This window comes from Erythrolamprus reginae, chromosome 4 (genome assembly GCF_031021105.1).
Source record: "Erythrolamprus reginae isolate rEryReg1 chromosome 4, rEryReg1.hap1, whole genome shotgun sequence".
Lineage (NCBI taxonomy): Eukaryota > Metazoa > Chordata > Lepidosauria > Squamata > Dipsadidae > Erythrolamprus > Erythrolamprus reginae.
This window is the reverse complement of record NC_091953.1, coordinates 124,749,359-124,776,522: the sequence shown is the minus strand read 5'-3', so window position 1 is coordinate 124,776,522 and position 27,164 is coordinate 124,749,359. Positions and strand designations below refer to the sequence as shown.

General features: G+C 42.2%; 2 protein-coding genes across 23 annotated transcripts in view; both read right to left on the bottom strand.

Annotated features, from left to right (window-relative positions):
- Positions 1–1,436: 1,436 nt before the first annotated feature.
- FBXL3 (F-box and leucine rich repeat protein 3) lies at positions 1,437–21,879 on the bottom strand. Of its 2 annotated transcripts, none has more exons than XM_070751337.1 (4): positions 21,077–21,879; positions 8,923–9,045; positions 3,397–3,568; positions 1,437–2,640 (listed from the first exon to the last, which is right to left on the bottom strand). In XM_070751337.1, exons 1-4 carry the CDS (start codon positions 21,455–21,457, stop codon positions 1,997–1,999), a joined length of 1,320 nt encoding a protein of 439 aa, XP_070607438.1. In that variant the 5' UTR covers positions 21,458–21,879; the 3' UTR covers positions 1,437–1,996. The 2 variants fall into 2 exon arrangements, with proteins under 2 accessions (XP_070607438.1, XP_070607436.1); XM_070751335.1 differs by having other exon boundaries at positions 3,397–3,505; positions 21,077–21,542.
- A 543-nt stretch (positions 21,880–22,422) lies between these two features.
- The window catches only part of MYCBP2 (MYC binding protein 2), a 181,723-nt gene continuing 176,981 nt past the window's right edge, over positions 22,423–27,164 (bottom strand). For all 21 annotated transcript variants that reach the window (XM_070751329.1, XM_070751313.1, XM_070751316.1 and 18 more), the window contains 3 exons: positions 25,902–26,009; positions 25,541–25,706; positions 22,423–22,638 (listed from right to left, as the gene is read on the bottom strand). In XM_070751329.1, the coding sequence (XP_070607430.1) occupies positions 22,523–22,638; positions 25,541–25,706; positions 25,902–26,009 (390 nt within the window). In that variant the 3' untranslated portion in view covers positions 22,423–22,522. The remainder of the gene's footprint in view (positions 22,639–25,540; positions 25,707–25,901; positions 26,010–27,164) is intronic.

Genomic DNA, 27,164 nt, shown 5'->3' with positions numbered 1-27,164 from the left:
CGACCGATTAGGTCCCACAGAGTTGGCCTTCTCCGGGTCCCGTCAACTAAACAATGTCGGTTGGCGGGCCCCAGGGGAAGAGCCTTCTCTGTGGCGGCCCCGACTCTCTGGAACCACCTCCCCCAGAGATTAGAACTGCTCCTACTCTCCTTGCCTTTCGTAAGCTCCTTAAAACCCACCTTTGTCGTCAGGCATGGGGGAACTGAGACATCTGCCCCGGGCATATACAATTTATGCATGGTATGTTTGTATGTATGTTTGCTTAGTAAATGTTTTTTTAAAAATATTTTAAACTATAATTTAGATTTGTCATGAATTATTTTATTTTGCTGTGAGCCACCCCGAGTCTGCGGAGAGGGGCGGCACACAAATCTAAATAATAAATAAATAAATAAATAAATAAATAAATAAATAAATCTACACATTTCACAGAATAATAATGTTTAGTATTCTAATTGCCAGAAGATTAAAATACAAAATTGGGAAAGCTGGTCTTCTGTTTTGCAATATGTATAATATGGGTCATTAAATATTGAATTTTTTAGGATATTGCTTTGGCTAATTTCTAATAAGCATTCAGGGGTAAATTCTAGTTTCTTACCTATTATCTTCTCTAACCATCTTCGCATCTACACATTTCACAGAATAATAATGTTTGTTATTCTAATTACCAGAAGATTAAAATACAAAATTGAGAAAGCTGGTCTTTTGTTTTGCAATATGTATGAAATGTTTGAAACCTAGAATTAATTCTATTTGAATACTTGTGGAGAAATGGCTGTCAAAAATATTCATAGGCTGCAGAGAAACACGTTACCCTGCTCTTTTTGAATCCTAATAAAAGCTATTTAATACAGAAGAGTAAAACCTGTTTTAAAATCTGCTAACCCCGTTCCGTTGCTTCTTTCTCTTTCATCATGAAGCTGACAGCTGTGAAATTTCTTTTACATATAAGCTACAAATGAAAGGTGTGGTGGGAAGGAACATCATTAACTTGTATTTTAAAAAAAATCAATTCAGTTAAAAAGCTGGCTTATTAACCTCAGGTTTTTGAAAAGGGATTTAAGGGAGAGGGATTTTTCTGTACGTAAAAAATTTTTTTTTGTTGTCATTGCAATCCCTCCAAATTGACCTTAGGTTGACTGTTAGGAGGGGCAATGCCCGAGACCATTTTGGTCACATTTAACGCCTGGGTAGATTCCACAATGATCTCCCTCTCATTGTCATTATCACCAACAATACTAATATCAAATGACTTAAGTGCCAAAGCCCACTGCAACAATATCGCCAAATAGACTTCGCGAAGTTCGAACCCGCGAAAATCGAGGGAACACTGTATAGATGTTATTGCCCTATGAGTATTATATTTTCATTTTAAAAAAAGAGAAACTATTAAGGCGGGAAAGGAAATACCCTGCTAACAATTTACATACCACTTTGATTTTCTGGAGACGTTTAATAAGCAGCAAAAATGTATATTTTTCACACACAGATGTACCCCAGTTCCTGCGTCCCAGGGCTCTAGGTAACATTACAGAAACACCAAACGACCCACCGTTATGATTTGGGGTCTGGAATTATAAATCTGCCCTTGGAGCAATTCATCGTTATAAAACCTGGGTTAATGCAGCTTTCCGGATTACATCATTAAAGTCATATATTCTCCTTACAAAGTCAGCTGCAATAACATTTCCGACATCCAGGCTAAAATACTGTAATTCAACAGAACAAGATTTGGAATTGCAGCCTCTGAATATTGCAAAACAAGACAAGATCTACATATGTTGGCGTCCGTCTTGTTGGGACCCCCCCCAAAAAGCGCCAAAGATAAAATAAGTCATGTGAACATGTTTGGTTCCTCCCTGGTCACTTTTTCAACCCAGATTTTAGAAAGCAGCACTAAGGAGTAGACTGATTTTCTACAGTGTTTGAGAGATCCTAAGATCACAAAGAAGCTTATTATGCTGGCCCAGCTAAGGGTTGGCCTCCAATAGTTCTACCAGGTGGGCATCATATCTGGAAACCAAACTCTTCCCAGATGCTTGGACACTTCCCAATGAATCTGCTCCAAGCTGTACTTCTGGTCAGGGATCAAGACCTCTTCCATTATAGACAGCTGAGACAAGCGTCCGCCACACATTTTCACAAACTCAACAAAGGCACTGCAGGAAACCTCACATTCTCCAAGGCCAATGGCTGACAGGTTCTTACAACGCTCGGCAATGCGGATCAACTCTTCGTCCAGGGGCCGTAGTCCGTTGGCACACACCACCAGTTCAACCAGTCGCGGACACGTCATTCCGACTCGTCCCAGGACCTCTTTGCTTACCGATCTCCCAAAATAAAGATGGGTGACCGGAGTTTCGTATCGGAAGAAGGGATCGAATTCTTCTTTGTACAAGAAAAAGTACATCACCAAATTCACTTTAGGGGAGTGTCTGATGAAAGCGTCCCAACTGCTTTTCTCCAGAGTATGGAACTGAGTCTGCCCTGGGTTCTCGCTGACAACGTCAATGCGCAAATGTTCCAATCGGACATGTTTTTCAGACGATAGAGCCAGAAGGAGCTCGTCGCTTAACAAATGGTAGTTCAAGGCCAGCTCTCGTAAGCCGTGACACTGGTCAGCTACACAAAGGATTCCTACGGAAAGAAAACACAATATAAATTCACCTTCGGCCTGCCATGGAATGGAAACACATATACGACACTAAATGCAAAAACTAACAACTTTGAATAATTTAGAAATAAGAATTGGGCTGAGGACATAAGCATTTTCTCACTTGTGATAACAAAGCTGACCTGGAATTTTAATGTGGAAATTAAACCTGCTAATAGATCTAGATTTTAATCATACAGTAAAGTTTCTTCAAGTTGGAATATACGTTCCTATGATTCAACCATGACTTTTCAAAGATACGACGGCACTGTAATATCATTTTGTACACTTGTGACCATTGCAACATCCCTGTGGTCACATGATCAAAATTTTGTCTTGAAGGGCAACTTTAGGACTGAATAAATGGAATCACGTGTTGTAGAAGTGACTAACAGAGGAAGGCCTGGCAGATATAATTAAATAAACTGCAGAAAAGGTGCATTTGGGCAACTGGTTGAAATTCTATCATCTATTTGTCTGTCTCCTTCCTTCCTTCCTTCCTTCCTTCCTTCCTTCCTTCCTTCCTTCCTTCCTTCCTTCCTTCCTTCCCTCCCTCCCTCCCTTAAGTAACTCAAGGTGGTGAATACTTCTAATATACCTTCCTCCTTTCCCTCACCCCACCCTCAACTACAAACCTCTGCAGATCATCCTGAATTTTTGGATATTTCTGATATAAGTTGGGTATACATGCTGATTCAAAATATTCATTGTACAAATAAATATTCCCAAAACAAACTTACCTGCTGGAGAAACATGGGGGCAACTGCTCATTTTTAAGAGTTTTAGGGTATCACTGTTGTTAGCCACCAACACCTTGAGAGATGGATCATCTACCGGCGTATCGTCTATCTTGAGTGAAGAAAGGGATTTAGAGTTTACAAACACCACAGTTAGGGCTGAAACGAAGTGCGACTGTAAAAAAGGAGAAAACATTGAAATAAAGAAACGGAATGTAATAATCCTTTTCTAAAATGAAGTTTACCCACAGAAAATAACAGCAAGCTCCAACCCCCCCGAAGTACTGGGGCTGCCACAGAGAAGGCCCTTCCCCACAGTCCCGCCAGTTGGCACTGCTTGACTGACGGAACCGAGAGAAGGCCAACTCTGTGTGACCTAACCAGTCACTAGGATGTGTGAGGCCGAAAACGGTGTCATAAATAATCTGGTCCAATGTCACGTAGAGCTTTATAGGTTATATAAACAGCACTATATCAATCCTGTTCCCCGAAAATAAGTCACCCCTGAAAGTAAGACATAGGAGAGGTTTCGTTTCACAGCATTCCCGAACAGAACATATATAACACTGCTGTCCATAAATTGCATCCCAAAACGCTGCATCGATCAGATTTTAAACACATCCAACACGCAATTGCTGTACATGGACATAATGGTACGGTAGTAGTAAGAAATTCTTGATAGGATTCACAGTTTGTCTGGTTATTCTGGTTTGTGATGACAACTACTGTACAGTATATAACCTTTAAAGCCCTTCATGGCATTGGACCAGAATACCTCTGGAACCGCCTTCTACCGCACGAATCCCAGCGGCCGATAAGGTCCCACAGAGTTGGCCTTCTCCGGGTCCCATCGACTAAACAGTGTTGTTTGGCGGGCCCCAGGGGAAGAGCCTTCTCTGTGGCGGCCCCGGCCCTCTGGAACCAACTCCCCCCGGAGATTAGAACAGCCCCCACTGTCCTTGTCTTTCACAAGTTACTCAAGACCCACCTATATCACCAGGCATGGGGGAACTAAGACATCTCCCCCAGGCTCTCTTATATTTTATGTTTGGTATGTATGTGTTGTATGGGTTTTTTTAACAGTTGGGGTTTTTTATATAATTCTTATTATTAGATTTGTTCTACTGTCTATACTGTTTTTTTTATTGTTGAGCCGCCCCGAGTCTAATAAAATAAATAAATAAATAAATAAATATAATGAATGTTCATTTTTTTGGTTCAGCAATAAATGTGAATTCTTCACTGAAAAAAAAAAAATAAGACATCCCCTGAAAATGAGATGCAGCACATCTTTGGGAGCAAAAATTAATATAAGACGCTGTCTTATTTTCGGGGAAACAGGGTATGTATACTACGAATACGTACTGGATATAATAAAAATAAGATGCCAAGAGGGCAATTTGTGGGCTTTTGCTAAAAGAACCATGCCTGGATAGATTCTTTTGCAGCAGCACCGGGTCTTCCTGAAGACGGTGCCATGAAACCATGGTTCCATATCTAAGCAGTCGTTCAGAGCTGGCCGTTTCTGCCGGCTGACCTCCATGTGAAACCATTCAGAGTTTGGGCAGAGGTGAAGGATAGCTTCACTCCCCACCTTCCAAATTCGAGGGAGCCCAATTATTTTAGTAATGGGCTGCGTGAGGGAGTATCAACTGAAATTAAACCCAGACAGACAGAAGTGCTGGGAGAGACGTGGGATGCAGGGAAGCTTCGCTGGGTGGGGCTGACCCCCTCAGGAGGAGGATTCCCAGCTGGCAGAGCATCGAGTAGCAGCAGTGGTGAGGATGGGCACCACTTATGGACCAGAATATCTTCGGGACTGCCTCCTGCTGCACGAATCCCAGTGACCGATTAGGTCCCACAGAGTTGGCCTACTCCGGGTCCCGTCGACCAAACAATGTCGGTTGGCGGGACTCAGGGGAAGAGCCTTCTCTGTGGCGGCCCCGACCCTCTGGAACCAGCTCCCCCCAGAGATTAGAATTGCCCCCACCCTCCTTGCCTTTCGTAAACTCCTTAAAACCCACCTCTGTCATCAGGCATAGGGAACTGAGATATTCCTTCCCTCTCTCAGTCCTATACAATTTATGCATGGTATGTCTGTATGTATGTTTGGTTTTAATAAGGGTTTTTAGTCATTTTTAATGTTACATTTGTTTCATGTTGTTTTATTGTTGTTGTTAGCCACCCCGAGCCTGCGGAGAGGGGTGGCATACAAATCAAATCAAATCAAATCAATCAATCAATCAATAAAATTTCCATATGTATTTTTAAACTGTCGGTGTCTCATAAAAAATTATTATTTTTATATCATTTCTATACATATTACTCTTTATCCAAAGTATATGTTTTAAATCTAACGCTGCCCCTCTAAGCCTAATTTTGTCTCTTCGGCCTACCACCATTTAATTTTCAAATGGTTTTTTTTAACCAAATTAGCCGCTATGGCTTCTTCCAAAAAGATTCATTGTCTCTTAATTTTAAGCCATGTTGCACCCTCTCCTCAATATGTATATTCATACTTTTTGAAAAAACCCAACATGTCTTTTCACAGGCCTTGACAGTTAATTACTTTAACAAGCGGCTTTATTGGGGGTTTCAATTTGAATTGCATTTTCTTCCACAGCTGACTCCGGTTACCTCAGCGAGTCACTTGATCGAGGATGACACAGAACTTCAGCTCTAGCCACTGTGGCTGTCGCCTCATGCTGTGTGGCATTGGAATCAAGGGGGAGATATCTCGCCCGACTTGGCCACAGGAGATTCGCGCTCCGTCCATAGCGCTTTCAAAGCGGCCATCTGACAGCTGAGGGAAGCGGTAGTGGCTGAGGGAGGTTCCACGCTCCAATCTCTTCACTAGCGCCTCACAGCGGCTAGTTAGCAGGCGGCTTCTCTTGCCAAGAACAGAGGCCATTCGGAGAGCTAACATCAAGCATGGTCAACCACTGATCGCAGGAGTCTTGCACTCAAGCGACCAAATTTCCGGTCACAATTCAAAGTGTTGGTTATGACCTTTAAAGCCCTTCATGGCACTGGACCAGAATATCTCCGAGACCGCCTTCTGCCGCACGAATCCCAGCGACCGATTAGGTCCCACAGAGTGGGCCTTCTCCGGTTCCCATCAACTAAACAATGTCGGTTGGCGGGCCCCAGGGGAAGAGCCTTCTCTGTGGCGGCCCCGACTCTCTGGAACCAACTCCCCCCAGAGATTAGAACTGCCCCTACTCTCCCTGCCTTCCGTAAACTCCTTAAAACCCACCTTTGCCGTCAGGCATGGGGAAACTGAAACACCTCCCCCGGGCATGTACAATTTATGCATGGTATGTTTGTGTGTGTGTTTGTTAGTAAATGGGGTTCTTTTTAAATATTTTAAATTTATTTGGATTTGTCATGATTTGCTGTATCTTGCTGTGAGCCGCCCCGAGTCTGTGGAGAGGGGCAGCATACAAATCTAAATAATAAATAAATAAATAAATAAATAAAGGTCACAGGGGTTGAGTGCTCCACCTTTTCACCGCTAACAGCTTTGAGATGGCAGCAAAAGGACTGGATCGGAATTGGTTGCAGGAGCTTCGAGCTGGAAGGACTTGTTGCTCTACTCCCTTTGGTACCCGAAATTTTAACTCCAACAGCCCTTGGAGTTAAATGAGTTGGAGTGAGACTGGGAGTTGAGTTCCAGGTGTTTCCTGCCAAGCAGGATTATTGTGTGGGATCATAGCAGGAGGGGCAGTCTCACTTCAAGCCATTTAGGGCTTTTAAGGTCAACACCAAAACCAAGTTGTGTTCAACAGACATTTTTAGACCATTCAGTACAGTTCATCTTTGATGTACGACCACAATGGAGACCAAAATTCTGTCGCTGAGTGAGACTTTTTGTGATCTCTTTTTTTAATTTTAAACTGTTTTGAGAGTCGTTTCAAAAATGAGGGGGTGGTTATAAATCCAATATTCAAGAAGAATATATTCGTTACATTCTCAAATTTTGTTCTGGCAATTCTCTTTACGTTTCACTAGCAATGGTGGAGTCAGGGCTTCTGTTGGAAACATAGAAACATAGAAGAAACATAGAAGACTGACGGCAGAAAAAGACCTCATGGTCCATCTAGTCTGCCCTTATACTATTTCCTGTATTTTATCTTACAATGGATATATGTTTATCCCAGGCATGTTTAAATTTAGTTACTGTGGATTTACCAACCACGTCTGCTGGAAGTTTGTTCCAAGGATCTACTACTCTTTCAGTAAAATAATATTTTCTCATGTTGCCTTTGATCATTCCCCCAACTAACTTCAGATTGTGTCCCCTTGTTCTTGTGTTCACTTTCCTATTAAAAACACTTCCTTCCTGAACCTTATTTAACCCTTTAACATATTTAAATGTTTCGATCATGTCCCCCCCCTTTTCCTTCTGTCCTCCAGACCAGTGTTTTTCAACCAGTGTGCCGTGGCACACTAGTGTGCCGCGAGACATGGTCAGGTGTGCCGCGAAGCTCAGCAAGAGAGAGAAAGAGAGAGAAAAAGAAAGCAAGAGAGAGAGAAAGAGAGAGAGTGAGAAAGAGAGATAGAGAGAGAAAGCAAGAGAGAAAGAGAGAGAAAGAGAAAGAGAGGCAGAGAAGGAGGGAGAGATAGAAAGAGAGCAAAAAAGAGAGGAAGGAAAGAAGGAAGGAAGGAAGGAAGGAAGAGGGATGGACAGAGAGGGGAAGGAAGGAAGAGAGAGAAAGAGGGAGAGAAATAGAGCGAAAGGGAGGAAGAGAGATATATAATTTTTTCATCCAAACTTTTTTTAGACCCCCCCACCCCACCCCCCGCTCAATGTGCCCCATAATTTTGTATATGTAAAAAATGTGCCGCAGCTCAAAAAAGGTTGAAAATCACTGCTCCAGACTATACAGATTGAGTTCATGAAGTCTTTCCTGATACGTTTTATGCTTAAGACCTTCCACCATTCTTGTAGCCCGTCTTTGGACCCGTTCAATTTTGTCAATATCTTTTTGTAGGTGAGGTCTCCAGAACTGGACACAGTATTTCAAATGTGGTCTCACCAGCGCTCTATATAAGGGGATCACAATCTCCCTCCTCCTGCTTGTTATACCTCTAGCTATGCAGCCAAGCATCCTACTTGCTTTTCCTACCGCCCGACCACACTGCTCACCCATTTTGAGACTATCAGAAATCACTACCCTTAAATCCTTCTCTTCTGAAGTTTTTGCTAACACACAACTGCCAATGCAATATTCAGATTGAGGATTCCTTTTCCCCAAGTGCATTATTTTACATTTGGAAACATTAAACTGCAGTTTCCATTGATAGCATTGACTTTTGATACAAAATGAAGGATGTGTGTTAGTTGGAAAAGGGACTACCAGACACCTTCTGATTGTATTTTTATTTTTGCCAGCTTGGACTAATGTGGCCCTGCCTCCTTCTTTGTGTGCCTGGAAGAGAAAGCTTGGTCACAGCAGCATGGTCAGGATTTGCAGTTCTAGATTTGCTGGTAATCAACCAGATCGGATCTGAGATCTATTCAGTTACCTTTGGTAAATCCATGAAACTTGGTCGAGCGGTGGAAATTAGTCCGAGGGTCTTTAAAGAACAATTCACAAGCTGGGATAAGATATCACAAGCAGCCTCAGCCGATTCCTTGCTGCTATCCACCTGAAGGGAAAGAAAAAAACCACAAAACCCAACAAGAGTCAGTGAGTAAACAGTCTGTTCTAACCTAGACTTCCTGAACAATAATACACACAAACAGCATCCCCCAAACCTCTTTTATTTTAATGGCTGGTGATTATTTTCATCCCCAGCCGAAGTAAGTCCCAAACAATGATAAAAAGTCCGACAACAGTCTTTCGGGAAAAGGCAGATAAGCAAACGAACGTTGATCTTCCTTGACAAGCTGTCCAAGACCAATTAGCAAGAAACTAGACAAGGCCAAACAGTAAATACAGAGTAGAATGAATGAATGAATGAATGAATGAATGGATGGATGAACGAATGAAGGAACCAACGAACCAACAAACAAATAAATAAATAAATATTGCACCCAGTTTTAGTCACCAAATTACAAAAAAATGTAGAGACTATGGGGGGAAAATGCAAAGAGCAACTAAGATGATTAAAGTCCTGGAGGCTAAAACGTATGAAGAATGGCTTGGAATGAATTGGACCAGAGTACCTCCAGAACCGCCTGCTACCACACGAATCCCAGCGACCAATAAGGTCCCACAGAGTTGGCCTTCTCCGGGTCCTGTCAACGAAACAATGTCGTCTATCGGGCCCCAGGGGAAGAGCCTTCTCTGTGGCGGCCCCGGCCCTCTGGAATCAACTCCCCCCGGAGATTAGAACTGCTCCCACCCTCCTTGTCTCCCGTAAACTACTTAAGACCCACCTATACCGCCAGGCATAGGGGATTTGAGACACCTTTCCCCCAGGCTTATTATAATTTATGTTTGGTGTGTATGTACTGTTTGGTTTTTTTAATTATGATAGGGTTTTTAAGTTATTTTTAATGTTAGATTTGTGCCAGCATAATATTGTTTTTATCATTGTTGTGAGCCGCCCCGAGTCTTCGGAGAGGGGCGGCATACAAATCTAATAAATTGAATTGAATGGCTGCAGGATTTAGGTTTGCCTAGTCTAGAGAAAAGAAGGACTAGAGGGGACATGATAGCAGTATTCCGATATTTGAGAAGCTGCCATAAAGAGGAAGGGGTCAAATTATTTTCCAAAGAACCAGGGAACAGGACAAGAAACAATGGATTTAAACTAATCAAGGAGAGAAGCAACCTAGAACTAAAGAGAAATTTCCTAACAGTGGAAACAATAAACTAGGGGAATGGCTTGCTTCCAGAAGTTGTGAGTGCTCCACCACTGGAGTCTTTTAAGAAGAGATTGGACAGTCGTTTGTCTGAAATGGTATGTATAGTCTCCTGCTTGACTGGAATGACACGAATTGAACGAAGTTGCTTCCTGCGACAAACCCTTCCATGTGCTTTATTTATATAGCCTATGAGAGGGGCCAATTATCTCCAAGCCTTACGTCCTAGTAGTCCTTATCCTCTGTAATAATAATAATAATAATAATAATAATAATAATAATAATAATAATATATTGGATTTGCATGCCGCCCCTCTCTGCAGACTCGGGACGGCTAACAACAATAATAAACACAACATGTACAATCCAATAATAAAAAACAACTAAAAAACCCTATTATAAAACCAAACATACACACAAACATACCATGCATAACTTGTAATGGCCTAGGGGGAAGAGCTATCTGAACTCCCCCATGCCTGGCAGAATAAATGAGTCTTGAGTAGTTTACGAAAGACAGGGAGGGTGGGGGCAGTTCTAATCTCCAGGGGGAGTTGGTTCGAGGGGGCCGGGGCCGCCACAGAGAAGGCTCTTCCTTTGGGGCCCGCCAAACGACATTGTTTAGTCGACGGGACCTGGAGAAGGCCAACTCTGTGGGACCTTATCGGTCGCTGGGATTCATGCGGTAGCAGGCGGTTCCGGAGGTAATCTGGTCCTGTAACTCTTCTTGCTTTCCGGCAGCTCTGCGCATGCTTTCTCCAGACTCCAGGCCTGGCCCATGTTCCTTCCCAGCCTTCTCGCTGTCCGACTCTGCCGCCAGTTCTGCAGGCCGCTGGTGGACCAGAACACAGTCCCTTCAAGCACTATATATGGGTAATCCTCGACTTACAACCACATATGAGCCCAACGTTTTGGTTGCTAAATGAGACATTTGTGAAATGAATTTTGCCCCATTTTATGTCCTTTCTTGCCATGGCTGTGAATTCGAATCACCGCAGCTGTTAGTTTAGTGACACAGTTGTTAAATGAATCTGGCTCATTTACTGACTTTGTTTATTGGAAAGTCACAAAGGGGGAATCATGTGAGCCCAGGACGGTCATGAAAGCAAATTAACTAAATTTCGATCGCAGGGATGCTGAAATGGTCATAAGTGTGGGGAAATGATCATAAGTCCCTTTTTTCAGGGCTGTTGTAATTTTGAATGGTCACTAAATCAGTGTTTCCCAACCTTGGCAACTTGAAGATATTTGGACTTCAACTCTCAGAATTCCCCAGCTGGGAGTTGAAGTCCAAATATCTTCAAGTTGCCAAGGTTGGGAAACATTGCAGTAAATGACCTGTTGCAAGTCGAGGATTACTTGTATTTTGCTGTTGACTGAAAAGTATTTTAACTCCAAAAAATATACTAAAAAGAATAATGCTGAACACACTCAAACCCGTAGAAATGGTGGTAGACTTTAGGAGAAACCCTTCCATCCTTCCAACTCTCACAATACTAGACAACACAGTATCAACAGTAGAGACCTTCAAATTTCTAGGTTCTATCATGTCTCAAGACCTAAAATGGTCACCTAACATCAAAAACATCATCAAAAAAGCACAACAAAGAATGTTCTTTCTGCGCCAGCTCAGGAAGCTCAAACTGCCCAAGGAGCTGCTGATACAGTTCTACAGAGGAATCATTGAGTCTGTCATCTGCACCTCTGTAAATGTCTGGTTTGGTGCTGCAACCCAACAGGACCGACACAGACTTAAGAGGAGAATCAGAACTGCAGAAAAAACAATTGCTGCCAACCTGCCTTCCAGTGAGGACCTGGATACTGCAGGAGTCAAAAAGAGGGCGGTGAAAATATTTACTGACCCCTCACATCCTGGACACAAATTGTTTCAACTCCTACCCTCAAAACGTAGCTACAGAGCACTGCACACCAAAACAACTAGACACAAGAACAGTTTTTTCCCAAATGCCATCACTGTGTTAAATAAATAATTCCCTCAACACTGTCAAACTTTTTACTAAGTCTGCACTACTATTTCTACTCATCATTCCTATCACCCTTTTCCTCCCACTTAGGACTGTGTGACTGTAACTTGTTGCTTGTTTTCTAAGATTTTTATTGATTGCTTCTTCATTGCTCATTTGACCCCTATGACAATCATTAAGTGTTGTACCACATGATTGTTGACAAATCTATATTTTCTTTTATTTACACTGAGAGCATATGCACCAAGACAAATTCCTTGTGTGTCCAATCACACTTGGCCAATGAAGAATTCTATTCTATTCTATTCTATTCCATTCTTGACAAATCTATATTTTCTTTTATGTGCACTGAGAGCATATGCACCAAGACAAATTCCTTGTGTGTCCAATCACACTTGGCCAATAAAGAATTCTATTCTATTCTATTCTATTCCATTCCATGCCATTCCATCCTATCGCACCCTATCCTATCCTGACTTTGTTCCTGTTATGAGCCACTGAATGAGAAAAACCCTATTTTAGATCATAATGAATGTGAAGCATTGGGACAAAGAATGTTGCTTTACTTATCACCAGGAGCAGAATCTGCAACAAAACGCCACAGATTGTCTTCCTGTTTATAACAAGCAAACAGACAAAAAAGCACCATCCCTACAGCCGGCCTTGCAGGCAGTAACTCACTCCAAGTGGGCGGTCTCCATTATGCTGTGTGGTTTTTTTTGCTTTGTTTGCCAACCACCTCTGTTCCTAACTATGCCAAGTCCTCCTTCAATTGTTGTGGTGTATGTGGGTACCCATGTGCATGGTGAATAATTCACAAGAATGCATTAATAATAGAACTCACATACCGAGCTCTCAAGAACCAAACATGGGGCTGGCTATCAATGCTTTTAGGTCAAAATGTTACTTGTAGAACAGGACAACAACCAGTTCTATGGGAATCAAAGCAGGAACTTGGTTTATGCGCCGCCATAAATCATTTATCAAGATTGTTCCTCTCGTCTTTCTTTTGCCTTGCCCTCTTCAGTTATTCAGTGTTACATTGTCGAGCTATGATTTGTGTGAGTGTTGGTTTTTCTCAAGGCTCAAACAGTGAACAACTTTAATTCTGTTAGCAATAGCAAAAGCATTTAGACTTATATACTGCTTCACAGTGCTTTACAGCCCTATAAGTGGCTGTAGAGTAAGCATCTTGTCCCCAACAATCTCGGTCCTCATTTTACCGACCTTGGAAGGATGGAAGTCTGAGTCAACCTTGAGGCTACTGAGATTTGATCTGCCAAACTGCTGGCAGCCAGTGATCAGCAGAAGTAGCCAGTAGTAGTTTTGGGTTGGAAGGATGCGACAAAATGGACAATGCAAAACTGGTATAGGTACATGGTGGACCATATTCAATTTGAAATGATGGATAAAAGGATAAATTTGGATAATGAAACTGAATTGAAACAACTGATGGGACGGTGGGACAAAGTAAGAAGATATATGACGAGTAGAATCCGAGACCAAGGTACAAGAAATAAATTGGAATCACTCGGGCCCAAGGTATCTAATTCTACTCTAGTATGTTGGCTTAGAGCCTGCTACTTTCTGGTTTATGCGCTTTAAGAGCTGTCTGGTTTATTATATCAATTTTCTGACTATTGCCCGTCTTTTATTATTTATTTATTTTATTATTTAGATTTGTATGCCGCCCCTCTCCGAAGACTCTTGCAAAAACCTGCATTAAAAGGAGTTAGAATAAAAACATAGAAATATAGAAACTGTTCTGGTTAGCTCTGGCCCAGCTCCTGCCCCAAGGACTGTGGATGTGGGGGAGACATCCACATGCTGCAGGCCCGTCCCCCCCCCCCCCGGTGGAATCTGCTGATGAAGGCTCCTCTGACCAAGAAGACATGAGTGACAGGGAGGAGGAGAGTGTGGCAGACAGCTCAGGAGATCAATTATCTAGCTCCTCCTTGGATTCAGAACAAGAGTTAATGATACAGCCACGCATGTGGAGAGTGATGCATAGGCAACAACAACTGAGAGATTATTATCAAAGAAAATGAGGCCACCTGTGGTTGGGTGGGGCTGTGGTAATTAGTGAGGCTGCTATAAAGAGTAGCCAGTGGGTTTGGCCATTGTGGAGGATTATCTGATCCTTGTGTTTTGTGACTGCTTTACAGACTTTGACCTTTTGTGTGCTGATTTTTCCCCGCTTTGAAACTAAACCAGAGGAAAGTGTGTTTCACTTTGTGAAAGAAGGACTGTGAATTGCCTCACAGCTGCAAGCTAAGTATCACAGAACTGATAAGGGACTTGTACAAATTACCAGTTTGTTTGGAGATGAGTGCTCTTTGCTATACCAAAAGAGGGCTTAGTTTAAGTGACTTTTCATTATAAAGAACATTGTTTTGAATTTTCAAACATGTGTGTGTCTGAAATTTGTACCTGTGAATTTTTGGGAGAAGTCTACCAGAGAGCCCGACAGAACAGAAACATAGAAGACTGGTGGCATAGAGATGTCAAACTCAGCCCGCAGACTGGTTGTGTCATGTGCTGGTCCTACCCCGCCCGGTTTAGTGAAGGGGGAATGGAATGGATATGTCACAATACGCTGTGATGCCGCACGTTTGACAACCCTGTGTCAGAAGATGGATTCCTAGGTGTTTGCTGAGGCTGACCTCAGAAATTGCACAGCTGTTATTTCTCCGCATGCCATCTGGCATGAATGTACTTCAACTGGAAAGTAGTCATGTAATTACTGAATTTGGTACAACCAACAATACTGGCCCAACCAGAAATGAAACACCAGAAGACATCTTCCTGTTTGACTAGAAGGGAGCATCCGTCTCTGGAAAATAAAATTTTGGAGAGACAGAAGAATGGCATTTTTATGTCAGGTACTGAGGTCCTTTGTCCCATTTTCATTATTTTTTAAACTAGATTTATGAGCAGCTCTATAGTTGTTTTAGCTCCCTAAACCTTTACCATGGTAGAAACTGGAAGGCATTGGAATTAGATGGGGTAAAAGCATGTCTCCAGGATTCTCTATTGTCCTGGGAAACACAAAATACTAATTCACTGTGTAGATGCCTCCTTCACACCCAAAGGAAATATCCATTGAGCAAATATTCAACACCCCTCCTCAGGTTCAGTATAAATGTAAACATAATTTAATAACTACCTGTTGTGCTCTTGGTTTACTATCTATCAGTTCCTTTTTAGAAATTATGACTCACAACATATAATTAAGATTATATAAAAAAAATTAAAGGTTGAGTAATTGTTTTGTTTTAAATAAAGTGAATAACATACACCCCAGAACACCCAAATACAGATGCTTAAGATACTATTAGAACTTAAAAATAATTTGCAACCAGACTAATGTTCTGTTCTGCTCTGTTCTTTTCTATCCTATCCTATCCTATCCTGTCACTACCCCATTCTTCCTTATACAAATCTTTAAATGTATTGGATTATAAAAATGTGCATTAATTCAGAAACCAGGGCTGGGGAATTTTCTTTCTACATGTAGCTCACAGATCAACCTGCTGAAATCAATCTGCAAAGATAAACATTTTGCCAACACGATTCCTTGGAGTTGCTGGGAAATTTTAAAGATGAAGCTGGCTCTTTCTTAACCAATTAAAAAAAACCATCTGAAGGCATAGGATGAAAAACCTAGCCCTCCCTCTCTTGGTGTCTCAGAACATGACCAAGTAGGCTTCAATGTTTCTCCATAAAATCAAGGGATTAAGTGGAAATCTCAGAATGTCAAAGCATCCCTATCAATCTCAGAGTAAATGGTTGAACTCCTAAACTTGTCAGTGGTTTAATTTCACAATTAGCTAGTCTCTGCAGTCTTTTACAATTCCATGAGGTGGGGAGGTCTGCTCCCTTCTCAGCAAGCTGTTCCAAATGTCCCGTGAGAGACCATATTTGAGCCCTAGGCTACCAATGGTGTATTTGTATTTGTATTTATTAGATTTGTATGCCGCCCCTCTCAGAAGACTCGGGGCGGCTAACAACAATATAAAAAGACAATGTAAACAAATTTAATATTAAAACAATCTAAAGAAACCCAATTTAAAGAACCACTCATACATACAAGCATACCATGTATAAATTCTATAAGCCTAGGGGGAAGGGAAATTTCAATTCCCCCATGCCTGACGACAGAAGTGGGTTTTAAGGAGCTTGCGAAAGGCAAGGAGGGTGGGGGCAATTCTGATATCTGGGGGAGCTGGTTCCAGAGGGCCGGGGCTGCCACAGAGAAGGCTCTTCTCCTGGGTCCCGCTAAACGACCCGGAGAAGGCCAACTCTGTGGGACCTAACCGGTTGCTGGGATTCGTGCGGCAGAAGGCAGTCCCGGAGATAGTGGATGCTACTGGGACACTATTCCAGATGTGGCCAAACCACAGAGCAGCACAACAGCATCACAGCATTAAACATTTTATTTTTTTAAGTTCCAGTTTTTTGGATTCAAAATGTTTGCATGTGAAGGTCAAAAAAAGCCTTGCAAATAAGGTGTTTTTCAGATTTTAGCATGACATTATCCGTTTTAAAAAATCAATACAAATGAAACTTATTTGAATAAAATTATGGACATGTACACAATTTACCGAGTTCAATGACAATCCATCATGTGTCAAAAAATTTTGTAACAATAATTATTAGTCAAGCACACCACTTCACAGAAAGTTTGTGTAAGCACTTCCAAGGTAATTACATATGATCAGTGTGGGCGGGACTAATCAAACATTCAATTGTTGTCTGCTAGTTTTGCCTTTTGCGTTAACCACAAAAATGCCCCTTATGTGTCTTGCTTGCTGCCATTTCCCTGCGTCTGCTTCCTTAACCACCAATGGAAGAAAGTGACTTCCTCAACAAAAAGGGCTGATTAGACCAGGTTTTCTAGGAAAAGAAATTGTTGGCATGGCAGATTCTGCAGTGGAAAGGTTTAGCAAAGGTATTTTCTCCCTAACAAGGGCATCTTTATGTTGTAACCATAGGTTTTTAAGCACTGGACATTGGAATGGAATATTACTGGAGAGTGATGTTTTAGCCCAAATGGGTGCTGTATAAAACCTTAATTCTTCCTCTATGAAAGGCAGCAAAGTCCAGGCTGAGTAAGCATCCTGCAGAATCCATGACCACGTGGAAAATAATTAACTTGATATACAGCATGAACAAAACCTATAGCTAACTTCCATATAAGGAAATATATGCCTTACTCTCATTCCTTTGCCAATCACCAGTAAACACACAATCCAGGAAAAGGCAATGAATGGAGCTTCCGTTAATTATCTATAGGGAAGTCATGAGAAGATTGCCTTATATAGTGCATAAGTGAATGGTAGTAGGGAGATGGCTTAATGTATGTGGCGTTCGCTAATTGGTTATTCTGTACCACATGTCAGGAAAAGTGAAATACAATAAAAGGAGAGATCTTGATACATTCGAGGTCGTCTCATCGAGAAAACTTTCTCTGTCGCTTCATTCTGATGTGGCAATTATGGCATGCTGTGCCTCCCTAGAGGTCGACCCACTGGGGGAGGGCAGTTTGCCTTCATCTTTATTTATCTGAGTTGGAGGCCTAAGATATTTCTATGGCATCCGAGTGCATGGCAACTATCTTTCCTAATTGGCAGGAGCTGGAATTGAAAATTTGCCAGACTTTCAAATCTACTTTCCTGAAAACCAATGTTGTAAGTCCAGGTTTGAACTTTGCTAAATCTCAAGTGAACTGCTTTTAGCTAAGGAGCCATGGCCTCATTCAGCCTTTCATGGACCTTACTAGCTTGCGCAAATAATCTTACTGACAGATGCTTGAATCACCATGAACTATTCAGCTTCATGGGAATGAGTGGCAAAGCAGGCAACACTTTTAACCCTGGTTAACCTGGTTGCATGGCCCCACTGGTTGCCCTGGTGACTGATTCTTTTCTCCTCAAGTACTCCGTGGAACATCCTCCCCATATCTTGCTTCTCTGCTGCTCGGTTGATAGGCAACTTCCTTGGAAGTTCCCTCAATCCTCTTTTGCCTGCATGTTATTTTACAGATGTTGTTCAATCTGTTAATTCCTCTACAGAAACTACCATTCTTGCTCCTGGTCACTATTTGTATTTTGTCAAAACAAATCAGGAGTACCTATTTCACCTACTGTCAATCCATTTTTATTTCAGCCTGTCTTCAACTGCCCAAGAATTTAAAGTTTCAGTCCTGTGGTCAGCATCATTCCTAAAAACAGGTCTCTCCTGTTTTTATCTGAAGTTAAATACCCAGTAAGGGCTTAGTCTTCTCTAGATCTGTGATCAGGTTTAGACATTTAATCCAATTCTAATGTAAGTTTGCTCATTTTTGTGCATTCCAGTAGATTACCATTGTTTCAGAGGGCATGTGTTCATTTTTCCACATTTGTGCAATTGCTAGTCGGACAGCTGTCAATATATGTAGTTAGGTAGCATTAGGCTTTTGAATGTTTTCCTCTTATTATTCCCAATAAGTATGTTTCTGGTTTTAATTCCAATTAATAATCTAATATTTCTTTTATCCAAGTTTGAATCATAGTCCAAAATTTCTTGCTTTCTGGTCATGTCCACCAGAGGTGGTAGTACGTTCCATATATTTTTTTTTACATTTCCAGCAATTGGGATCTAAGTTTGGATAAATTTTTGCAAGTTTTGCTGGGGCATTTAATCCACTGAGACTGAATTCACCCCCCATCGTCTACCAGTAAATCCTTCCACTTCTCCCCATTTTGCTGTTTTTTTCTCCTTCCTTCTCCTGCAGTTCCAGCTCCTGCAATTCTCCTTCAATCCTCTCTCTCTCTGCCCCACTGGCAGGACTTCAGAAGGGCTGAAGGGAGTTGGGGAAAAGCCAGGCTCCCAACTCCAACTGAGAAAGTGAGGCCTGTGTGTTGCTGGTATCCGGGGCAACACACCTCGAGGTGCTTCCCCATTTTCAACGGGGAGAAGTCATGCTGACTACAGGCTGACAAGCCCCCTCCTTTCCTCAGGGACTCCCATTTAGCAGGAACTCTCTACTGCCCTCAGTGACTCAAAATCCCTTTCCCACCCGCTGATATTTTCTGCTCTCCGCTGTTGGAACTCAGGCTCTGTACCCATCGGATTACTGATGTCTGAAAATCAACCCAGATTCTGATTGAAGAGATGCTTTGGTTGAATTGCCTTGCCATTGAATTGAGCAATGAATCTTTCAAATCCAGTTCAATGAAAACTGGATTTGAAAGATTCATTGCTCAATTCAATGGCAAGGCAATTCAACCAAAGCATCTCTTGAGATTTAGAGAAGAATGCGTACCATCAGGAACCGGACATAAATGGCATGCATGAATTTGTTGATTTTAAAATTATTTTTAAACTGTTTTGTTACAGGTTTTAATATCGCACTGTATGTTTATTTTTTGGGGGGAGTTGTGAGCTAGAGTCCCCAGGGAATTGGATGGCATAGAAACATAGATTGAGGACAGAAAAAGACCTCATGGTCCATCTAGTCTGCCCTTTTACTATTTCCTGTATTTTATCTTAGGATGGATCTATGTTTATCCCAGGCATGTTTAAATTCAGTTACTGTGGATTACGTCTGCTGGAAGTTTGTTCCAAGCATCACTACTCTTTCAGTCAAATATTTTCTCATGTTCTGATCTTCCCCCTAACTAACCTCAGATTGTGCCCTCTTGTTCTTGTGTTCAGTTTCCTATTAAAAACACTTCCCTCCTGAACTTTATTTAACCCTTTAACATACTGGTATTTAAATGTTTCGATCATGTCCCTCCTTTTCCTTCTGTCCTCCAGACTATATGGATTGAGTTCATTAAGTCTTTCCTGATAAGTTTTATGCTTAAAACCTTCCATCATACAAATTGAAGAAAGGAAGAAAGAAAGAAAGAGAGAAAGAAAGAAAGGAGGAGGGAGGTAAAGAAAGTTGGGAGAAAGGGAGAGGGAAGAAGAAAGAAAGAAAGAAAGAAATTCACCCACAGAGCACAGAAACTTCTCCAAATTAGTGAAAGGAGAGTGCAGAAATGAGGGGCTTTCAGAGGACACAACCCCTACTGATTACAGCGGGATACATCAGAATAACCGCTGGAAGGGACCCCCGAGGTCTTCTAGTCCAACCCCCTGCTCAAGCGGGAGACCTTATAGTACCATTTGAGGCAAGCGGGCTGCCCAGTCTTCTCTTAACCTTGTTGTGTACGTATTTACTATACATTTGTATTGTTTCAGGTGTAACGAAATGCAACAATCAGTGTGTAGCAAAAAAAACAAAAAAACACACTCAGTAAGAACCCTTCAAATGAGGAAAAAGTCAATTAATTACAAGTTTGAGATCCGCCTGACAAATAATCTACAGGTCTCAAATTTCATTTCGAAATCTGAGCAGAAGAGGGTTAAAAAACATCCATAACTTCTGGAGGCAAGTAGTTCCACAGGTTAATTGCCCTCATTATTAAGGAAATCTCTCCTTAAGTTCTTGGTTGCTTCTCTCCTTGGTTTAGTTTCCATCCATTGTTTCTTGTTCTATTTTCTTTGGAAAACCCCCCACCCCTTTTGTGGTAGCCTCTCAAATATTGGAACACTGTTATCATGTTGTCCCCGCCCCACTCCCCCGCAAGACCTTATTTTCACTGGACAAGGAATTCCCTTCCCACATTTGAACTGGCTTTTAGACGACCTGAATCAGGGGTAGGCAAAGTTGGCTCTCCTATGACTTCTGGACTTCAACTCCCAGAATTCCTGAGTCAATCATGCTAGCATAGGGATTCTGGGAGTTGAAGTCCACATGTCATAGAAGAGCCAGCTTTGCCTACCCCCGAGTCCTGAATGAATCCCTGGGTCAGCCGGGCCAGGAAAGAAGCAGCAGCCGGGGCGCCCAGCTCACCTTGAAGCTGACGTACTGCAGGTGGCCGGCGTGTCGCTTGAGGATCTGCTTGATGAGCTCCGGGTGGGTGGCTCTGGCGCCCAGCTGGCTCAGCTCAAACTCGAAGCGTCGCCACAACTCCGGCAGGTGGAAAACCCGCTGCCAGCCGCGGCAGACCTGCGAGGCCCGCGCCCGGTCCAGCAACGGCAGGTACTGGAAGACGCGCAGCAGTACCTCCGGCAGCAGGGAGGCCCAATCCGGGCCGGAGAGACCCCGCCGTTTGCTTCGGCCTTCGGGGTCGCCGGGTCGTTCCGCTGCCGCCGGCGCCCGCTTCATGCTGCAACAGCGGCGGCGACCCGATGAAAAGCCTCGAGCGCCGCCGCCCCTTTCCCTGGTCGCCATGGCAACGCCCTCCCCCCACTCCCCAAAGCGACGGCCTTAACCCAACCTCGGCTGCCTCCTAGTCTTCTCGCGCCCCATAGAAATGGGAGCTCGCGTTTGTCTCAACCAGGCCACCGTTCGAAGGAGCTGCCTGCGAGTCTCCCTCCCGTCGCCTTAAGAAGCGTTCTCGACCGCGTTCGCCGCCTTGTTTATTTCGCGTCGGTCAAGATGGCGCGTGCGCTGTCCGGACCCCCCTTCCATTCCCTCCCTCCCTCTCCCCTCAGCCTGACAAGAATTCTCCTCAGGAGTCTCCGGTTAGGAAAAGGCCCCGCGTGGCTTTATTTGAGGCTACATTCCCTTCGGCAGCGCTGCTCGGCGGGGGTGGGGGAGGCGCCTTACGGAAAGTGCACTTCGGCCAGACGGCGCCCCCCCTCCGGAGCCCCACAGGAAAAAAAAAATCGGGAGGAAGGAAGCCGCCGTTTACAATCCAGGACTTCTGAGGCGGGACAGACACGGACACGGCGATAAATATATATATATATAGATTATATATATATATATATATATATATATATATATATATATATATATATATATATATATATATATATATATATATATATATATATATATATTTATATATATATATATATATATATATATATATTTATATATATATATATATATATATATATTTATATATATTTATATATATATATATATATATATATATATATATATATATATATATATATATATATATATATATATATATATATATATATATATAAATCTATACAACGCGTTTGACACAAGTTACAGGGAGGTCTGGAGGATGTCCCGCCGCTGTTTTATCGGCCTCCCGCCCTGCCCTTCCCTTGGCAGCCACTGTCCGGCATTTAGGAAGAGGGGGATGAGGAGGGAGAGGCGAAGTCAGCGGCCTCCGGAGTCCCTGCTCGGCTAGGCTCGAGAGGGCGATGCGCAGCGCGGCCGCATGCAAAGCGCCTGAGCCGGGCCCGGCGCCGTGCTGGCCAAATAGTCCTTCCTGCCCGGCCTGGGTTCCGACGTTCGGCTCAAGAGGCGGCTTTAAAAAGTGTGCGCGTTTCTGCAGACGCCGCAGCCCAGCGCAAATTCCTCGCCCGTGGGAGGGTGGACGACGTGGAGCGGGCACTCGGCTCCTTCCAGCTGCTTGCTCTTGGGACCTGAAAGAGAAGCCAAAGACGGCCGGTCAAGACCGAGATTCCCCCCCCCCCCACCTCTGGATTAATTTAATTTTTTTTAAAAAAAATATTATTTTAAAAAGCTACATACCCAATGTGTTTACAAAAATAACTTACAATATATATAATCATAATAATGGTAGTAATAACAAGCAAGCAAGTCAACAAAAAGAGAAAAAAGACAAAAACAAACACCATTTAAAAAAAGAGAAATATCTTATTTCTGTCTTAACTGTCCCAATCTTAATTGTTTCTTATCCAATTTTATGCAGTTATTCATATCGTTTAACACATTTACATTTCATAATTCCACAGAGTCCACGGAGACGGGCGGCATATAAATCCAATGGAGAAATAATAAAATAAATAAAATATTTATTTATTTATTTATTAGATTTGTATGCCGCCCCTCTCCAAAATAATTGGTCTTATATAGTTCTTTTATAATTCCTCTTCAATTTATTGTTACTAAATACTTTAATATAATTTAATTGACTTGTATGCTGCCCAATCCCGAAGGCGCTCTGGGTGGCTTGCAACTAATAAAACAATACGAGGGTCGCCCAGAAAGTAATGCACTACATTATTTTTCTCAGCCTACAGCAATGGTAGGAATGTGAAACTTTAGATATATATTATTTGAATTGTCAGGGGTGCATGTGTAAATTTTGCGTTTCTTCAGACAGCGTAGCTGCAGCAGTGTTTCGAAATGGCATCTGTACTCGATATACTGTACATTACAAGCAGCGTGTCATTGAATTTCTCACTATAGAGAAAGAAACTTGGGAACATTCACAAACATTTGTGTACAGTTTATGGAGAATCGGCAGTCGACTGAAGTACGGTTAGTTGCTGGGAGAGGCCATTAGAAGACGGTTTGGTGATTTGCACAGTGCAAAAATGGCTTCGTGACCAGAACAAGGAGTGATACAGACAGGGCATACACGCCCTTGTGTCTCGCTGGAGGAAGGCCATAAAACAGGACGTTGATTACGTGGAAATATAGAGGGTGTAGAAGAAACATCATTCTTTCTTGTGTGTAAGTTTTATTTTGTTCAATAAATAATTGTTGAAAAAATATGATCCATTTCTGGGCGACCCTCATAATTTAATTTATTTAACTTGCATGCCGCCCAATTTTGAAAGGACTCAGGGTGGCTAACAACAATAGAATAAAACAGTAATACATAATAAGTCAAATAAGAACAATAAAAACTACATCAATCTAAAAAACCCCAGACTGCACTATACACTCATTCATACATATATGTTACTCCGTCTGTACCCCGTGGGGCACGCAGGGTTTCTTCCCTGTGACCCAAACTAGCTGTGCCCCAAAAGTCTCTTGACAAGGGTGAAGAGAAATAAGGCATATGAGGATTCCTTATAGACCTTCTTTCTTTGAAGTTAATTATTATTTAGGTTTATTTTTATATATTTATAATTTGTATATTCAAATTTGTATATCTTATTTATTCAATTTGTAGGCTGCCCAATTCCCTAGGGACTCTGGGTGGCTCACAACCAATAAAATAAAACATATGATGTAATATTTAAAAACTCTAACAGAACAGTTTAAAAACAATTTAAAACCAACAGTTAAAAAACATGCATGCCATTTGTGGCCGGATCCTGATGGCATAACATCAGATCAACAGCCCCAGGCCTGCCAGAAAAGCCAGGTCTTTACAGCTTTCCAGAAGATCTTTATAATTCAATAATACAATAATATAATTACTAATAATTGTAACTAATAGCTATTACTTTATTATAAGCTGCCCAGAATTATCCTTTGGTGAAATGGGCGGCCAATACATTTTATAAATAATAAAAATAAAGGGCTTTTATTCCCTTCAGGTCTTGTGATCCTAACTTTATAACAATTGTTCTCAAACTGGGGTTTGAACAACTGTTTCACAGGGGTCGCCTAAGATCACATGGGAAAAGACAAGTTTCCCATGGTGTTAGGAACAAAAGCTTCTATTCTGGCGCCTTGGAACATGTTTTTACAATCCGACCAATCAGACATTTACAGTAGGGGTGTCCCTCTGACCTTCCTGTCAATCACCTTAAAGCTCTGTTGGGAGAATTGGTGCTAGACTTATGGTTGGGGGTCACCACAACACGAGGAACTGTATTAAGGGGTCGCGGCATTAGAAAGCTTGAGAACCACTGCTTTATAAGCTGTTTTCTGAGTCTGTCCTAATACAGGTAGTCCTTGTACTTGAACAGTTCTTTAGTGACTGATCGAAGTGAACAACAGCACTGAAAAAAAAGTTACTTCTGATAATTTTTTCTGTCATCCCCATGGTCACATGATTGAAATTCATTTGCTTAGTTCATATTGACAGTTGCCGTGTCCTGGGATCATTTTTTGCAATCTTTTGTTAAGCAAAGTTAATGGGTAAGCCAGATTCATTTAACAACCTTATTACTAAACAACTTAACTGTGGCAAGATAGGTTATAAAATGGGGCATAACTTAACAAATGTCTCACTTTACAAGATAATTTGTAGTGGTAAGTGTAGGGCTAACTGTAATGCATGTTGGCTGCCATTTAATCACATTTTCTCCTAATTCTGCACGGCCTGGTGTTATACCATGTAGCTACAAAACGGGCCCTCTATTGCCATGGAACCACTAGACAACTGCAATTGACTTTGTTTCATAAGCCAATTAATCTTTTTTCTTCTCACAATGTATTAATTTTCACATGCACAGCTGAATTTAACTGATCTATTGTGAAATTCTTAGGCAAAATTAATCTACATTTCTTTTGACGCTTCTAAATCTCATCTGGAAGAGCACCACTGTAACTGACAGTGATCAAAGACAACTCACCAACTACCCAGAGATATAATTCAATGGCACTTTAAAACTTTACCTGCAGGGCAGTGAGGAAGCTCCTCTTTCGGAATACTTGTCATTCTTTGGAAATCGTCATGACAAGCGTTGCAAAAATGGGTGGTCCCGAAGCAAAAGAAAACAGCCACTGAACAACAGTAGCGGCATTTGTACTCTAGAAAATCTGTACCGTGTTTGGGACACATCTGTGAGGGGAAAGAGAAAAAAAAAAGAATAGTTTAAGTTAAGAGAGTGAACAGTGACTAATTTAAAATCTATGAAGATGCCTGCAATGCTGGCTGTGGACTTGTGGGAGTTGAAGTCCACAAGTTGCCAAAATTGGGAGACCCCTAACCTATTCAACATGTCCCCAAAATGGCAGAAGGAAAACGCTTCACAACCTGAGCTCTTGATACATCAGAACAGGCGCCGCAGATGAGTTCCCGGGGGTCGTAATCATCTCCCTGCCCAGCTTCAGCATCACAACGTGCTTCTCCGCCAAAGTAAGCCTGGAGGAAGAAAAGCCAAGAAGAAACGCTGAGCACCATCATACCAACTTCCAGAAATGTTAGTGGAACAGTTAACAGGCCTCCTGTGATGTCTTAATTACATCATTTTGTGTTTCCAGATTCTCTCCACTTTAGGGAAGAAAAAACAAAGGAAGGCCAGTTTGAAGGAAGGGCTTTCATTAGGATCCAATATGAAAACATTTTTTTTTTTTGTTTCAGAACTCTGTTTTGAAGAGATAGTTTATGAAATTGGGCCAGTAATGAACTATAAAGGTGTCATGCTTTTGAAGCAAATACTTTAAACATTAGTAGTAATGGAAAGTTTATTTATTTATTAGATTTGTATGCCGCCCCTCTCCGAAGACTCGGGGCGGCTAACAACAATAAAGAAAACAATGTAACAAATCTAATATTAAAAACAATCTTAAAACCCCCAATTTAAGAGACCAATCATACAAACAAGCATACCATGTATAAATTCTATAAGCCTAGGGGGAAGGGAAAAATTTCAATTCCCCCATGCCTGACGACAGAGGTGGGTTTTAAGGAGCTTGCGAAAGGCAAGGACGGTGGGGGCAACTCTGATATCTGGGGGGAGCTGGTTCCAGAGGGTCGGGGCCGCCACAGAGAAGGCTCTTCTCCTGGGTCCCGCCAAATGACATTGTTTAGTCGACGGGACCCGGAGAAGGCCAACTCTGTGGGACCTAACCGGTCGCTGGGATTCGTGTGGCAGAAGGCGGTCCCGGAGATATTCTGGTCCGATGCCATGAAGGGCTTTATAGGTCATAACCAACACTTTGAATTGTGACCAGAAATTGATCGGAAACCAATGCAGACTGCGGAGTGTTGGTGTAACATGGGCATGTGTTGGGAAGCCCATGACTGCTCTCGCAGCTGCATTCTGCACGATCTGAAGTTTCCGAACACTTTTCAAAGGTAGCCCCATGTAGAGAGCATTACAGTAGTCGAAACTCGAGGTGATGAGAGCGTGAGTGACTGTGAGCAGTGAGTCCCGGTCCAGATAGGGCTGCAACTGGTGCACCAGGCGAACCTGGGCAAACGCCCCCCTCGCCACAGCTGAAAGATGGTTCTCTATATGTGAAACATGTGAATCAAATAATAGAAAGGGCATTAGGAAGTATCCATTTAGAAAAA

Bases quoted from the DNA above. Each gene is read 5' to 3' on its own strand.
- FBXL3 (XM_070751337.1), bottom strand. From the start codon at position 21,457: ATGGCGACCAGGGAAAGGGGCGGCGGCGCTCGAGGCTTTTCATCGGGT. The intron at 3,569-8,922 runs GTAACTGAATAG...CCTTTTTTACAG, and splicing joins GTTTCATGGATTTACCAAAG to TCGCACTTCGTTTCAGCCCT. The intron at 2,641-3,396 runs GTAAGTTTGTTT...TTCTTTCCGTAG, and splicing joins CCCCCATGTTTCTCCAGCAG to GAATCCTTTGTGTAGCTGAC.